This window comes from Leptonotus elevatus, chromosome 5 (genome assembly GCF_054856555.1).
Source record: "Leptonotus elevatus isolate MCC_2025b chromosome 5, RoL_Lele_1.0, whole genome shotgun sequence".
NCBI lineage: Eukaryota > Metazoa > Chordata > Actinopteri > Syngnathiformes > Syngnathidae > Leptonotus > Leptonotus elevatus.
The window spans coordinates 24,509,169-24,523,917 of NC_141243.1; the positions used below are offsets into that span (position 1 = coordinate 24,509,169).

Genomic DNA, 14,749 nt, shown 5'->3' on the forward strand with positions numbered 1-14,749 from the left:
AATTTTTCATTTTTAAGTATCGTGGCTGTTATTCAAGATTCAAAAGAGGAGCAAATACAAACCAGGCAATGTATTTTATTAAAACGAAAATATTGAATAGTACATGCAAGAGATGTGCGTCTACAAGATATCATCACTTGTCAAATACTGACATCTACAGTGGACATATTGAAATTGTACTGTACTGTTTTAATGGTAACTCGCCAATTAAACATACGAATTAAACAAAAAAAGAAAAAGAAAAAGAAAAAAAAGAAGTCATTCTATACACAACCGTCCAAAAGTAAGATTATAATAAATATTTATTATAAACCTATTGAACACTAAGAAACCTCCTTTTCTTGGAAGTGTGGGTATATGTGTGGTGTCGCCACTCAACATCTGCTGTGTCCTCATTTTCCAAGGTGCCCAGTTTGATCATGTATACTAAAAACAGAAAACAGGATCGAAGATCAGAGAACATCTACACATGTAAATGTCAAAATGATTACAGGACACAAAAATGAACCGCTTGTGTACTTGAACTGCATTGGTTTGTCCAGGTTTCAGGCCTTTGGAGTTTCATGACTCAGACCTGCCCACTTTAGTTTTAATGACAATGTATAATTTTACCCTTATCAGTGTATCAATCGCTATTGTGGTTCTGACGTTACTTCATCTCATAGACCGAAATCTATGGTGAAAGACTTGTCAAAGTAAAATATCACTATTGTTTCTAGAAACAAAAATAGTCTGCCACTAAGCACAGTTTAAATTTCAGTAAAACATGTTGATTATCTAAAAAAAAATCAGTTGGTCATTCATTAAGTGGCAATGTGTGTGTGTGTTTTTGTCTTCTGTATTTATGTATATGTATCCTTTAACCAAGCAAAAGTATTTATTTTTTATTTTTATGTGAATACTTGATTATTCGATAGAATTTTCAGCAGGATATCCAAATACCAACATATTCGAGAGCTGCAGCCCTAATTACAAGTACAACATTTAAAAGCATTCTAACAGAGTTAAAGACATTTAAAAGCAAAAAAAAACTGCTTGCAAAAGAGTGCACAATGCAAGAACATTATTTTGGAAAACATGATTTTAAAAATGCTTTGTTTTTTAAAAAAAAAACAGGCTTTTAAAGTTTTTTTTAAACTTTACGCTGATCTGATCGACTTGATCGTGATCAGCCGATGCTGTAGATGAGGTTTTCTTCTGAAGACTCAAACACATTTTTATAAGTATCTCTTGATAGAGGAATAGTGTGTGTAGCACAACACCAGTGTCTGCCAGCTCTTTCTGGGGGATCGTGCAATCAAACGTGGGACCTGACTTCCTGCAAGTTGTTCTGTCTGATATTTTTCTTGGTCTTCCATTTATTATTGCTTTAACTGCCACTATTCCTGATGACGGCCATTTCTTAATTACATTCCCAACAGACAATATTGGCATCAGAAAACATTGTAAGTATTTCCAGCTACAGTGTTCAGTTGTTCATGTAGGCTTCTCCTGACATTTTTTTTTGATGGATATAAAATTCTACTTTTTTGACATGTTATATAAGAATGTCTCATCTTTATTTTGCTGCATTTGAAACAAAATTTCGTTCCTTGGCTTGTTAATGGACAATATAAACTTTTACCCAAACCTTTCATTTCCCATTGTAAATAAAGGCAAAATATAATGTTTTTATTTTTTTAATTCCACCCTGAACACAACCCATTTTTATTATTTTATTCCTTGACCCAACGTGAATACATAAGGAATTTGAACGATAAGCAGTATTGATAATGGAATTGTAATTGCAGATTTTTTTTAATCAATTCCCACCCTTGTATCCACATGAAGCTGATGATTAGATGAATAGCCAGGTCATTTGCATGCTCAACTGTGATTCATTGCTATACATTCTGTTGTAATTGGTTGTTGTACCATTAATGATAGAGACCTTTTTTTCTCTTCTTATGTGAATACAGACCCGGCACAAATTCAGTTTAGGGATAAAGTCACATTTTAGATTAAATTATGCACTTTGGTTGAGAGTTTCTTCCCAAAGTTCTAAATCGGGTTCAGTTTATACTTACACTTCATTTCAAACCTGGGCCCCACTTCTGTCAGTTCTATGTTCTTGTGGTCTTTTTTCTTGTAGGTGTGATGTCTGTTTGAAAAAAAAAAAAAAATTCTCTCTTCTTAACGCACATGATACAATGTGGTCTTTTAAAATGAGAGGGCACCAATCGACTGACCTGAAAGAGATGAAGTCCTCTTGGTTTGCAAATGTGATTACACGCCTACTGTCCTCTTTCGGCACTGGAAAAAGATACTTGAGGATATTGGATACCTGTGCAAGAAGGTTTAATCAGGTGAGCTAACGGACAAATGGTGAGAGACGTGATCAGTGGCATGTGAGCAGAGCACGGTTGAGTGAGTACTCACCCGCTTGCCAAGCCGTGAGGTGAAGTTGTGAAAGATGAGATGGGGGAAGGCCTCGGACATGGTGCCTATGTCTGGGACATCGTGCCTCATTACCACATTATAAAGCGTGAAATAAGCTGTGGGCCCAAACGGCAGGTGGCACACCACTAGGCCATCTGCAAATATGGACCAACAAACAATGTCAGCCTGTACTTTCAATCACACGCCAGTTTTATTGAAAACCTTATTTTACAAATGTGATCCTACTAGTTGTGCCTAACAGCCTACTGTCCTTGGTTAGAGGGACTGTTGAATGTAACATGGAAATGAAAGCAGATAATAAACAGTGATGGAAACCGATCATTTTCATTTACTATGAGTTACTGCCATATTTGCCAATTATAAAAAACTTAAAACAGATGCCGAGGCTAAATATTCCCAGCATCTAATGTACAAAAATAAACCTATAGCTAAGCTAAGCTATAGATAGATTTTGTTTTTTGGGAAGACCAGAGAGCAAGGCATTGCAATAATTAAAACGACAGGAGATAAAAGTATGCGGTACATCAGCACCGCCATGCTAGCATGAGAGAAAAACGGGTGGTAAAAAAATTAACTATTTTAGTTTTTTAATCTGTAGAATAAAATGAAGTAATTCAGTAATAAATAACGCCCCCATTTTTTTACACGTTTAAAATCTTGCAGCTTTTGAAACAGTTTCTCTTTCTTGCCTTCAAGAACAATTACAAACTCGGTTTTGTCCTGGTTGAACTGCTAAATTCATTGACATCCATGACTTCATATAAAAGACATTATGTGTAAGTTTTTATGAATCTGCATTATACCTGATGTCATTTAAAATCTGTAAAATGATTGTCTCTGTACTTTGGGTCATCCTAAAACCAGACTGATATCTCTGTTAAAAAAATATATATATTTCAGAAACAATTTAATTGGTTAAAAAAAACAGCTTTTCTAGTATTTTATTTGTAAACATTAGGTTGGATACAAGTCAGTAACTTTAAAATGTTGTGGTCTAGATTACTTTTCAGAAGGGGCTTTACCACTGCCGTTTTGTAAGCAGTGGGAGACAGAACCTTCACTGGAGGGAGTAATTTACAACATTTAAAATCTGTTCCTCAAAGAAGCCATATAATGTTTTTTCAAGTGATCCGAGAACTTGGTTTAAGAGGCAGGTTGTTGGGATTTTGGTTCATCTTGTGACATTTTACGTATTTCAGAAAGAGCACAAAAACAGCCAAGTTTTTCAGAAAATAATGGAAAATAGTTTCCAAATAAAATCTGCAAATATGTGCATTCCCCCCGTACAGTAGGGGTGGTACAATTCTCCAAATCCTCGATTCGATTTGACTTCGGATTTTAGGGTCACGATTCGATTCTCGATTTCTCCCTTTGTTTTCACCTTTTGTTGCTTTTTCTTACAGCACAGAGGCATGTGCCATTTTTAGACTAGTCAACTCTACGACCATTTCTTTTATTCGTTAAATTTCGTATAGTAAATATTACAATAGTTGAGTCCATTTGCCATTTCAAAAGATGGGCTGCATACAAGGGAGGCAATTCCCATTATTCTTGTGTAATGTGGGTCACATTAGGCACTGTTGGTCAAATTTACAATCCAGCTGCATTAAGGCATTGACAATGTTTTGGCATTATCTGTGGTTACAGGTATGGTTGTATTTTGTCTGTCCAGTTTCCATTCTAGTAGTGCTTACTTTACTATTTCTGACAAACGATCACTTGTATATGATTCATAGATGTGATGTTGCAATACCCCATTATGTGTTATAACGGTCATGTAACTCTCAGTTGCTGGTCCAGCCAGCTGTTGTTAAGGCAACTAACTCAGCATTGCTCACACCCCGCTCCCAAAACTTTTTCTTTAACGTCTTCATGGAGAGCAACACTTTTTTTTAAGATGTTGGGCATAGTGTAGCGCGACTCAAGTAAACTAATTTAAAAAATTTAATCCAGTGTTTTTCACCACTGAATAAGGCTGCAGATCGATAAATATAAATAGTGTTTGTTTGCTTTTGCGCGAGCTGAGTTCTGTGAACGTTTTATTGCAACTGAGGATAGTTACCGGGATTAGTGATAGTGTTTTCCTAGTTGTCAAAACGACATCATTATGTCATTCGGCGCACATCAAAGCATAGCTTACACACTGTCGTCTTTTTGTCGACACCATAAAGGCAAATATTTCCACACTGGTGATTTAAAAGAAGCAGGAGCGGCTTCAAGCTCAGGTGGCGCCTGTGACAGTACCTCGTTTGAACGGAGAATTGGTTTGCATGTACGCGGCATCCTCTTCTTCTTCAACTTATTTTCTTTTTCGCTTATCTATATTCACAAGGCATCTTGGTCTTTGTGTTAAATGAACTACTACAAGCACCGTCCCACTCGTTACGAGCCTCGCTTGAACACACTGATTTATGTGTGGCGTAGGGCTGGGCAATAAATCAAATTAATTCGATTCACCGTCATTTAAAAAATCAAATGGTTGAAAATTTGCTAAATCGTGAAATCGTTTTTTTTCTTCTGGATGATTAAAAGCTGCTGTTCTTATGTTCTGTTACATCCAAATGTTTTTGTGAGTTGTAATTTTGCCCAATGCTGGATGGGTGGTTTACGAGACATGTTTACAGTAGCTACCAAAAACTTAATTGTGGCAGTACAAACTATGAAGGTTAAGTTTATGTTAAAACTAATTTAGAATCAATATACATTGTCTGAACATTTTGCACAGGAATTATTTTTGAATAAATGAAACCTTTGAATAAATGTTTCTAGGGTTTATTAGATTAAAATGGTAATCGTCCTGAATTACTGCAAAAATCGAGATTTTATTTTTTGGCCATATCGCCCAGCCCGTGTGGCGTTTTCACATTATTTTCTGTCTCAATGCCACAGTGTGTATTTGTGTATCAGTGTGTATATGTGTACAGTAAGTCCACGCTTCTGGTCCGCAACCCACCGGAAATAATCGAGCAGATGTAAACAGACACGATGATGCAGTAAAAAAACACACTATTAGAGCGATATGGAAACCGATTACATGATTTAGCGTGGTGAGTCACATAAATATAACGTCTTTTATTAAACGTAGAAAGTTAAAAGCTGAAATTAGGTCCTTTTATGCCACTTCATTGTCTGTACGTCGCGCTTGCCAACGGAGCATTCCGATTCAGCACAATGACCATATATACGGGCGTAACTCTGTCTGCCACATAAGTGAACAGGTTATCTCGAATGTTTCAGAAACCGCAATTCTGACCTCAACGCGAATATTGACTGCTTGTAAACGTAGTCAATATGCTGTGTGACCTGTGTCGTTATGTGCTCTTTTTTTGCACCTGGGAGGAGGGGGAGAGCGGGGGCGGGTGGATCATCGATGCATTATTTGATTTCGGGGCTCGAGATCGTGACGTAATTTCGATCGATTTCAATTAAAAAAATCAAATTGGGCCACCACTACTGTAGTGTGTCAGAAATGTTCCAGGACTGCTGTCACAAAAGATATATTTCCTTTTCTTCAATATCGGACATGATTGGATTCTGCTGTTTGTTTCATTCAGTGTGCGGGGAGAGGCAAGAGTTATGGCAGAACAACTCGTGGCTGCATCACCATGACAACGCTCCGTGCTCACAACACCTTGAACATCTGACAGAACAGTGACGCGCTAGAGCAACTTTCCTACTCACCCGACGTGGCTTTGTATGATTTTTATTTTTCTCTTTCCAAGCTCAAGTGGGGTCATCAAGAGGACCCATTTTACTCAGGAAAAATAGGCAATGGATGACATCAATATGGCCACTATGACTGAGCTATGGAGAATTCCCAAAGATTATCAGAGTAGAGCCTAAATGCATGACAGAGAAGGCTGGAAAAGTGCACTAAACTACAAACAAGATTACTTTGAAGGATAAATCTTGTCATTTAAAGTTTTGATTTAAAATATACCTTTTGTGAAACCAGTCCTGAAAGCTTTCTGAGACACCCCTTACATTGAATTCTGAAGAAATTATAAACAAACCTGGCTGTCCTCTGGTTTCATGAATGATGACTAGGTCACTGACGTTGTTGGCTTTGGAGGCTCGCACCAGTGCAGCAATCTCATGGTTTCCCCTGTTCATGCGTTGAGCTCCAGGAAACATCAACTTTACCTCCTGTCTCGGAAGAGGGGAAGGTATGTATATTTATTGAAATGCAGGTAACCCCAACTTCATTTTTGTGAAGTACAGCCCCAAAAAAAACAAAAAAAAAAAAACGCAACAATAATATCGAGCAAATACAATTCAAAATCGACAACTAAAAAAATACAACAATATTTGTTTTTATCAGTATCTACCGCAAAAGAGCTGATATTAAGACACAGATTTGACACCGTAAATGCCATCATTAGAAGGATAGAATTTTTCATTAACATATCAGATATTGAACACTGGAATTCTCACTACCTATGATGGTTATGGGTCTGACACGTTATGTTAAGTAGTTTGAGCCAAACTGAGCCAAACCTTGGCAAACATTTTAAGTCTGGAACTCGGGTCTCTGGAAGTGGTGACCATGACTTTTGGATCTTCAACTCCCGCCCATTTGTACTCATCATCCATATGTGAGCTAACACCTGGAAGACACACAGTGTTTTAATAAAAATCAAGGGGATACATATTGTATAAGCCTGAGATATTGGTTATTAGCACTAACATAACACTAACCCTCTGCACCGTCATCGTCGTACTCCAGAAGTTTCTGGAGCTGTAATGCATCTTTGCGTACCTCAGTTGGAAGCAAACAGTTTTCTATAGGGAGGGGAAAAAGCGTGAGGTCGATGTCATAACTACACTATTGCTATTTATGTGATGAGCATGCCATCCATACCATCGAGAGCACCCTTCAGCTTCTGTTTCTTCTCTTCAATTGTTCGGAGCCTGTCTTCTTGTGCCTTCCTGTACAAGTACTCCCGCCTCAATCTCACCTCTCGACGAAGCTATCATTCAACATCACATAACAAAGCCATCACATTAAATGTAATCGACATCATAAAATATGTCTAAACCATCTCGTGGCGCATTCTTAGATGCACACAGGGGGGAAAACACAAGTATGCCCTTTTAGCTTTACAAATAAAATTTACAAAAAACGTCTCTTGATTATGATGCCACTTAACGACAAAACAAGAGTCCTAAAACTGACTGGAAGATATGTGTATCAACTACCTGTAAACATGCACGCGCGCACAAAGTAATTAATTTCTGTTATATTACATGATCAATATTGTTATGGCTGAGTGAGTAGCCACACTGCAGTTACATCAGAAAGTTTAACATCTATTTTTGTGGTGCAGTGAGACTTTTACAGACAACACTAAAACATACCGACAGTCCGACACACTTTCCTACTAAGCCAGTGTAAGCAACAGGTTATTGTTCTACAATATACTTGACGTATTTGTATAAATCGTATAAAAATCCTTACCATGTTTTTACGTTAGTTAGCAGGTAGCAACAGCTAGCACTTCCACTTCTCACATGGAAAAGAGTCGTGTATACAACAGTGCCCTTCATTGGCCAACATTGGGGCCAATAGGAGCATTCGATACAAGCATATGGAAAATAATTCCAAAATAAGACCTCCGGATCGTAAAACGCCGTTTTAAGTTGTAATGTTGGGTCGATTCAAGCAACGTTGTGTCTTGTAAGACTTTATTAATTTTGATTTGCTAAAATATCACATCTATAGTACACATACAATAGTGTGCACGTGAGGGAAGTTCTTACTTTGAAGTTCCATGCTCAAAAGGCCTTGTTTCCAGGGAGGACCCTGTCCTTGTATAAACGAAGTGCGCATTAAGTTTGCGCAAGCGTGAAAATCAAGTTTAAAAAAACAACTACCAAACAAAGCCGTCATTTTAATGGTGGCGAATGGAGCGTTGAATATGTTTGCGTAACTGCACATGTTAAAGCTTGCAACCATTGTTTAAACGACTTTCAGCCTTAAGTGACAAAATGACAGGTGCACTTGTTGCCACTGTCCTAGTTTATCGGCAAAAAAAAACATTGCAAAGGTGAAGACGGAAATGTACGCTTGTAAACCTCTGTTCACGCTTCCCAATTTCCAGACGGAAACGAAAGATCCAAACAGGGGAAAATACGAGGCTAAAATTGATTTTTTTTTAACTTTTTTTTAAAAATACATTTATTGTCGTGTCCTCGGTCCAACTACCGGTAAAGTGCACACATTCAGTCAAATAATAAGCACTTAAATAGGCTTAACTGTCGTGTCCCGGCAGAGGGCAGTCAGTAAGGACATGCTATGCACGTTTAAAATAGATTCAATAAAAAACAGCAACTTCCAAATCAGCGCTTGCCCCGTAAGACTCCATACGTTATCAATGACAAGTTGGAATTTGGTAGCAGACAACCAGCCGGCCTACCCATAATGCACCGCGCTGCCACGATGCGCACTTCGTTTATTCCGATTAGAATGAAACCGAATGACCAAATTGAATGAAAAATTTCCATGTGTGGACAGTAATTGGAATTAAAAAAAGACCGAATTCAAAAGTAGAACTTTGATAACTAAAGCGGGAGAAATTTACAGGCTGCCCTGCTCTTCATCTTTTTTCCCCCTTTTTTTTTTAAAGAAATAAAACACTACGTAAATAATCTGTAGGAATGAAAAGAAAGGGGTGGGGCTGTGGTTTAATTATATGAATTTTGAGTTTTCCGAAAACACTTTCGAGATTAACCGGATAAACGTTTTCTGAATAATCCAGACTCAAATTTGGAACTGTACTTAATTATATATATTTTCAAAAAATTGGTGGTTGAAAGTTTCTTCTTGTTATGTAATTATAACATTGAGGGTGATGGTGGGACAGGGTGCCTTTCCGGGGAAGAGAAAGGGTGGTTAAAGTTCTTGAGAAACACACTCCCGATTAAACAATGGTGCTCGGTTTGCTCTGAAGTGCGTGCTAACTGACTAATGGAGGATAGGAATGCGCCTGACGTGACGCGTGACAAAGTAGAAGACGTATTATTACTACTACTTGCGAAGGCTATGGCGACTTCACACCAGAACCTGTCTGCGATGGCAGTTTGTGATAAACTGCTTGAAACTTGTTTCTATCAAGATGTTACGTTAATAAAAGTTTAATAAAATAAAATATAATCTTAACAACTGTGCTAAATAGACGACTAAACTATAACTTTATAAATCATGTAGCATTTACATCGATATGCGCAATCAGGTCACTGCACAACATTCCTAAAACATTTTTCCTAGGTTAATTGAAGACTATCTGTAAAGCTGTTAATCTCTTGTGCCCCGTCTGTCCCTGCCATTGGGTAGTGTTAGAGTAGACAATATCTGTATCCTACTCTTTGCGTGTTCAATTAACTGAATGGTGAGATTCTGGTGAAGAAGTCCCTTTGCAAAGGTATCAAAAGCTTTTGATGACAACAATTGACGACACTCAAACCGTGTTCTGTTCAGATTGTGTGTCTCTCCTTCTGCTGCACATCATTATTTATTGAAAAGTGTGTGAATACGAAAAGTCTCCTCCCATCAGCAAGTTCAGCAAGTTCCCAGGAATACAAATCAGATTAGAGAAAAACAATAATACATCAGCCTGTCTCTTCCGACCAACTGAGACCGGTACTAGACTATACTCCCTTCAAGATAGCAGTGGAAGAAACCCGTTGCCCTTCTTTTCTCATGAGAGTGAGACAGATAAGAATACAATACTATTCATTGAGCCATACTGAGTTAACTAAATCCAAAATGGCTAAAATATAAATTGAAACTGAAAAACAATGTTAATAATTCATCATTCCCTCATTTGAGCTCATGAGAGCTCAACACATTAAAACATTTTTTTTTCTCAATGGTTGTGTGGTGGAAATAATTATCATTAAAACATCCCTTTAGCAGAAGAGGAGGTAGTTTAGCAATCATATGACATTAAAAAACAATTTGATACATTTAAAAGATTTTTAGTGGAATAAGCATAGCATATGTGAGGCTTAACATAAAATGTTGTTCATTAAAAAGTGTCGCAATGCAAAAGGCAGACGAATATGTGTTCTTTGAAGCCATCTCGTGATGAAGTTCTTTGTTGAATGAGAAGATGACGTTGTCATCTTTTTGCAGAACCCCAGAATAGATTGCCTGCAAATGTGATTCTCGTGATGATTGCCCAGGAAAAGGCACTTGACTTGATCCGTTGAATGATGTCAAAACGATGTCCAAACGGCCGCTCCAGAACCGAACACTGGGTCAGCTGACGTGGCTCCCAGGTCGGAGGTGATAAGATTGATGATCATCAGTTGATGAGATAGCCGGCAGCCTTGTAGACCAGTTGTGGAATTTCGTCTCTCCTTTCCGTCATCAACCTGAGAGCGGAATATGTTTAGTCTTCTCATAAACCCACATAAATTTTATTTGGAGGAAAAACCCTGATAGTTTTTGTTAGTTGGGATTAGTAAATGTTATTTGGTTAAGATCCGTAGGTCCTGTGCTGTTGGAACAGGAAAAGATCTATTTTTGTGACATTGAAATAGAGCCCAGCCTTTGATTGAGTTGAATGACATTCGCTCATTCATTAATATAAGACAGAGCTTGTAAATATTTATTTTTCAAATAGGTTTTGTTCAATAATAGGTAATTTTTTACCACGACTAAATTTGTTCTAAATTTGCATAACTGTGCAATTCACCATCCTGAAAGGAATCATTTTACTAGCATATCATATATTCTCTTCCCAGAATCCCACGACCGGCCGAATCGTGATGATCCTGGAAAAAGCTCACATATATTCATATTATCTATACTCTTTTACAAACACTGGGCTCCAAACATTACATTTTTCTAAAATAAAAGATATAATATAATATAATTACCTTCATCCGGCGAATATGCATTATTGTCCTTGCTTGCTTCAGACTTACTTTGCTCCGCTCGATTTCCTCTGGTAGATTTCTTCATATTCAAACTGTGGATTATCACTTCAAAACCTTTTCATTTTTTAATCTACTAATTCGTCTACATTGGTTAATTTCTTAAACATAAACTCCCTCATTTTGACAAAGATCCACTGATTTTTTCAAACACGTCAAGATAAAGGGAGGATAAAATAGAGACCTCATAACTCAAAAGACGTCGTAAATAACTCAACCCTCTAAATCAGGCTATGAGGTAAACGAAAGAGCAAACTGCTAATCAACCTCACCTCTTTTACAGATTAGTGGGGCTCGTAAAAAACACAGCACACAAAATATTTCTGGGATTGATAAATCACAGTGCTGTGAAAAAAAAATAAAAAAAAATCTAAAATTAACCATCAAACTCTTAGTTAGTCTTTTACTTGTTACTACTCATTTTATTCTATAATTTATTTTATACTGTAGCTGCAGCTGGACGAAGTCCCAAAAAATTCATATCATATTAATAAAATTCCCATTGTACCAATTCAGAAACTGATTCTCCCAAAAATATAGGCAAAAATTTAGTAGGCTATAGATTGAAATAAATTTTCTCAATCCCTCATTTCAAATTCACATATGTCGTTATCAATTTCCTGAAATACCTTGCTATAGATCACAGTTCCCCATTCAACACATTAAAAATGCCTTGCATATACCGTGCAGCATTTCACCGATTGAAGGGTCGCATCCAAGTCAGACCACCAGCTTTCAAAAGTCAATGTTCAGGGCGGGGCTGTGTCAGACAAAGTTCAGCAGGTATAAGCAATGAGAGGAGACATCTCTGTAATGAGGCTTGTACACAGTCACTGGGCATTGTGGAAGTTGAGCATCATGTTTTTTTAGGCACAGGAGGAGAAGACTGTGCTCTGCGGCTTTTGACCTTTGATCTCTGCCACATTCATTCAGACGCTGTCTGCAATGTGGACCCGATGACACATTTTCGGTCCTTCCAGGCGCTCACCTCGACCAACGAATGCACCCGGCTGATCCAATGCACTACAATGCCAGACTGAGGAAATGGGATCATAGCAAGACAGTTCACTTCCTGCTTTCTCAAAAATGTTTCGTAAAAAACAGCCTTTTTTTTAAATACCCCTTCAAAATAGCTACTAGCAATACTTGCAAATACAACGTATCAGCAGCTGGGGCGCATCCCGTTCGCAGTTTGTAATCAGTGAAGGCCATCAAACCCTCATCTGCCTTGGAATTCAAACATCAGTTTCTGAAATGACACACTCAGAGAAAAAACAAATATTAAAAATCATTATCAAAAACATTTATAACTTCAACTCAATACAGCTCAAACAAAATACTATTATTTTATCATTATTCTTGATTCATTTGTCCCGAAAAGGGAAAGTTAACAAATTAACCATTTTCATCAATTATTAAAGTGTAAAAGACTCAGTCACTAAAAAAATAAAAAAAATAAAATAAATAAAACACTAATTTAATATTCTTCTACAAAAACTCAACAATATCTTTCAAATACTATTACTTATTTTTTATTGTGTATCATTCCTCTCTTACCTAAAAAAGAAAAAGTCCCATTACGAGGACACATTATGCTCTAACCCACAGCCCCCTCCTTTTCTTCTAACCTAGAAACGGGGGGGGGGGGGTCTTAACATTATACATCGCAAAACCTATTTTCCACATTCCCATTAATAAAACAAACGCCACTATCACACCAGTCTCATCTCACACAAAAACAACACCAAACTTAGTTAAAGATATTGAAGAAAAGTAAACAAAATCAATATACGCACATTTCTCACTCACAATCACCATAATAGCCCCCACCTTTTAGAAGCTAGGTCATACACTCAAATTCATACGCACACACTCTTTAGTCATTATAAAATAATAAACGGTTTTATTCTATCAATTCGTTGTCTACAAGTCTTATGGCATTTAAACCGCAGTTTTGTACGGTGATTTCAGTAAACGGGTTAACTTATTTCGAAGGGGAAGTTACTTTAGCACCAGCATCTATCAAAGAAAATACAAAAACCCTCGTACCATTTTGTCCAGCGACGGCTTTTCATACAATCGATCCATAGTTAGTTTTTTCATTTTTCATCGACGTTTTTTATTTTCCGCACGGCTGCGACTCCAAGTACAAGTCCCGACTATGAACCGGAAGCGCATTCAGGACAAACCATTCTGTATCCGGGTCGAAATCGCCCTCCATTTTGTTTGTAGGCTATTTTTTACTTTCGGTTTATATTCTACGCAAGTAGTATTAATATTTATCAATACAGTGACGTCTCACTTTTAGTATAATAGTTCAATAGGTTAACACATATGGCCACACAATAGACACACATAAGAAACACGTGACCTCTCGTTTATACACAGCGGTTATCCAATCCCGCTGAGCTAAACTGTTCTCCATATATTGCAAAAATTTTTGCAAGGCGCTCATTTTCAAAATAACTCGTCACGCGCTATCGAATTAAACCGTAGAACAAAAGGAATTCATACGGTAATCCTGACCCCAAAACTACAATCGTAGGAGCGCCAAAAAATAAAATAAATTCACGTAATCTCTCGATTGCAAATACAGTAACACAAAATCCAATTATTACTGTAATCAACCTGGACCCCTCAATACTGTTCAATTTCAAACAGGCGCTTTTTCAAAAAACATATTACGTGTAAATGGACGTTCTCACAAAGAGTCATGAGCAAATATGATACTAGTCCCCAATCGGCCAAACTGCTAAAAAGGCAGAGCGCACCATAATCTTCGCGATCCTTAGCAGAAGAAAGACTTCTTACGTCATCCGGCAAACCCTTTTATTCAATATATATTATGGTCTAAGGATTCTTCGTAGCGTGACAAAAAAAAAAAAAAAACACTACTTCATCCTGTGTAAAAAAAGCTTTATCTCTGTAGGTCTGCAATTGCGTCACTTCTAAATGCACCACCCCACGACGTGTTTAGTTCAATATCGTAGGAATTATCCCAACTCTATAACGACATCAAACTACAACTTGTTCACACAGATCTCATTTAAAATTTAGACAATTTGGAAGATGAAAAAACAGTTGCAGCGGACCCAAACAGACAGAACCTCCCTACGTGGATAAAAGTCTCCACTTACCGTACTTTATTTATTTAGGCCTAGAAGTTCCGCCCGTCCGTGAACGCCGCAGCTTGCTCTACGTCAAAATACCACCATCCGTTAGAATTCCACGTCGGAGGTCACCATTTGTTAGAGTAGAGAATATTTAGTATTCTACTCTTTGCGTGTTCAATTAACTGAATGGTGAGATTCTGGTGAAGAAGTCCCTTTGCAAAGGTATCATTAAAACAGAAGCTTCTGATGACAACAAT

The 14,749-nt window shown here is 37.4% G+C and overlaps 1 protein-coding gene across 1 annotated transcript; it reads right to left on the reverse strand.

Annotated features, from left to right (window-relative positions):
- Positions 1–59: 59 nt before the first annotated feature.
- imp4 (IMP U3 small nucleolar ribonucleoprotein 4) lies at positions 60–7,991 on the reverse strand. The gene is made up of 9 exons (XM_086076317.1): positions 7,898–7,991; positions 7,301–7,409; positions 7,138–7,221; positions 6,937–7,046; positions 6,453–6,585; positions 2,419–2,573; positions 2,229–2,323; positions 2,067–2,140; positions 60–426 (listed from the first exon to the last, which is right to left on the reverse strand). The coding sequence occupies exons 1-9, from the start codon at positions 7,898–7,900 to the stop codon at positions 314–316; spliced, it is 876 nt and encodes a 291-aa protein (XP_085932443.1). The 5' UTR covers positions 7,901–7,991; the 3' UTR covers positions 60–313.
- Between the last annotated feature and the right edge of the window lie 6,758 nt (positions 7,992–14,749).